Below are 2,238 nucleotides of genomic sequence, written 5' to 3'. Positions count from 1 at the left end.
ATTCCAAGTGCATTAGGCTTTGGTAGAGAGCCAGGCAGGAATAGCACAAATATCACAATTTGACACAAAAACACATCCAAGATTGTTCCGTTAGTCCGTAGCGTTTCCCTTTCCAAGCTAGATGACGCCATGTCGGTGAGTGTGGCGTCGTGTCCCAACTGCCCAGCTATGGAGCAGAAAGAAGACGGGGCCTATTTTATCTTTCTTTATAACTCATATCTATTTCTTTTCTATATAACTCTTAAATCAGCTTAGTAACTAATGATCCACAAGCTCAGCCTGTTCTCAAGATTATGAATCTTAATCGAAGGCAACATGAAGAAACATTCCTTTCTACAGAAGCTTTCTGTATGATAAGTGAAACATGTGATCAAACTGATCCGTTATGTAGTTGGCTGGCTAGGCCCAAGGGAATTTTGTAATGTATATTTGAAGACGGTTTCTGCGTGCACTCCCCGGTGTGACAATATGAAAAAGTGGATCATTGATGTCATTTGGAACTGATTTAAGTCATGGACGGCCATCTAGTTGGAAAGGAGCCCTAACTCAGGCGGTGAGTTTGAGAGAGAAAAAAAAAGATGCGGGTTACAAGGGAGCTTGGGTGGAGTTGGTTGTGTGAAGAGTGGGGGAATATTCATGGAGACCCAGGATGGATTGGGGGGTGGGTTAGAAAAGTGGGTGATTAGGTGTGGGGGGAGGGAGGACAGGAATGGATTGCAAGACATTACGGACGGAAAGGTTTTTAGGTCGTCAAAGATCTGAGTTAGAGGGTTGATAGATGGCGAGGTTGAGGTCGAGTGAGAGGGGGAGGTGGGAGGGCAGCGGTTAGCGTACTCGGCTGCCAAAATCTGTTGCCGAGCACAGACCGTTGGGAGGATCAGGGCGCACTGGGGGGTAAGTGACAGCAGCTGGGACGGGAGGTCTGAAGGTTGTGGGACCTTGAGGTCGAGGTGGCTGGCTGAAAGTTGTCTGAGGACGAGAAGGCTGGGTGAAGGATGTTTGAGGGCGAGCTGGGGTCTGAGGAGGAGGAGAGGGTTTGAAGGGTGTTTGAGGGCGAGCTGGCTGCTGAGGACGAGGGGGGCTGGGTGAAGGGTGTTTGAGAGCGAGCAGGTGTTGGAGGGCGAGGGGGCTGGGTGAAGGGAGTTTGAGGACGAGGTGGTTGGGGGATGTTGACGTTAGTAGTTGCGGTGGGGGGAGTGGGGGGGCGAGGTCGAGCAGGCGACGAAGTGGTGGATGGATTACGGTTAGAAGAGTCAGACGGGACGACGCCGATCTTATCGTTGAGCTCGTAGAAGGACTCGGCCACGTTGCAGTCGACCAAGTTCCACCACGAGCAGGTGAAGTGCTCCTGGTCGAAGATGGTGCCGTTGGGGCACAGGAAGGAGAGCTCCCTGCTGAAGCCTTTGCCTTCGTTGTTGCAGACGCGGAAGGCCTGGCAGCGAGTCTTCGGGTCAGCGTAGTAACCTGAAGAGGGAGGAACCAGGTCAGTTCGGGGAGGAGCCAGGTCAGTTCGGGGAGGAGCCAGGTCAGTTCAGGGAGGATCCAGGTCAATTCGGGGGAGGAACCAGGTCAATTCGGGGGAGGAACCAGGTCAGTTCGGGGAGGAGCCAGGTCAGTTCGGGGAGGAGCCAGGTCAGTTTGGGGAGGAACCAGGTCAATTCGGGGGAGGAACCAGGTCAGTTCGGAGAGAAGCCAGGTCAGTTCGGAGATGAGCCGCCAGGTCAGTTCGGGGAGGATCCAGGTCAATTCGGGGGAGGAACCAGGTCAATTCGGGGGAGAAACCAGGTCAATTCGGGGGAGGAACCAAGTCAGTTCGGAGAGAAGCCAGGTCAGTTCGGGGAGGAACCAGGTCTGTTCCAGGAGGAACCAGGTCAGTTCGGGGAGGAAGCAGGTCAGTTCGGGGGCTGTGAGTTGGGACTGACTTTTTAGAAATGAAGATGTGAATACACGAAAAACAACAACAACCGAATAAACAAATAAAGAAGTGTGATATTTATGTAGATAACATAATATTGCTAGGAATTCTCTTGATTGATATTCAGATGTGTGTGTGTGTGTGTGTGTGTGTGTGTGTGTGTGTGTATGTGTGTGTGTGTGTGTGTGTGTGTGTGTGTGTGTGTGTGTGTGTGTGTGTGTGTGTGCTTGTGTGTGTTTGTGCGTGTGCTTGTGTGTGTGTGTGTGTGTGTGTGTGTGTGTGTGTGTGTGTGTGTGTGTGTGTGTGTGTGCTTATGTGTGTGC

General features: G+C 51.9%; 1 protein-coding gene across 1 annotated transcript in view; it reads right to left on the bottom strand.

Moving 5' to 3' along the window:
- Nucleotides 1–877: 877 nt before the first annotated feature.
- The window catches only part of LOC143041318 (uncharacterized), an 11,608-nt gene continuing 10,247 nt past the window's right edge, over nt 878–2,238 (bottom strand). The window contains exon 2 of the mRNA XM_076213140.1: nt 878–1,464. Coding sequence (XP_076069255.1) covers nt 878–1,464 — 587 coding nt within the window. The remainder of the gene's footprint in view (nt 1,465–2,238) is intronic.

Source organism: Oratosquilla oratoria, chromosome 30, assembly GCF_046742065.1.
Source record: "Oratosquilla oratoria isolate Oo_2021 chromosome 30, ASM4674206v1, whole genome shotgun sequence".
Taxonomy (NCBI): domain Eukaryota; kingdom Metazoa; phylum Arthropoda; class Malacostraca; order Stomatopoda; family Squillidae; genus Oratosquilla; species Oratosquilla oratoria.
Note: the sequence above shows the minus strand (reverse complement) of the source record. Positions and strands in the feature narration are given on the sequence as shown.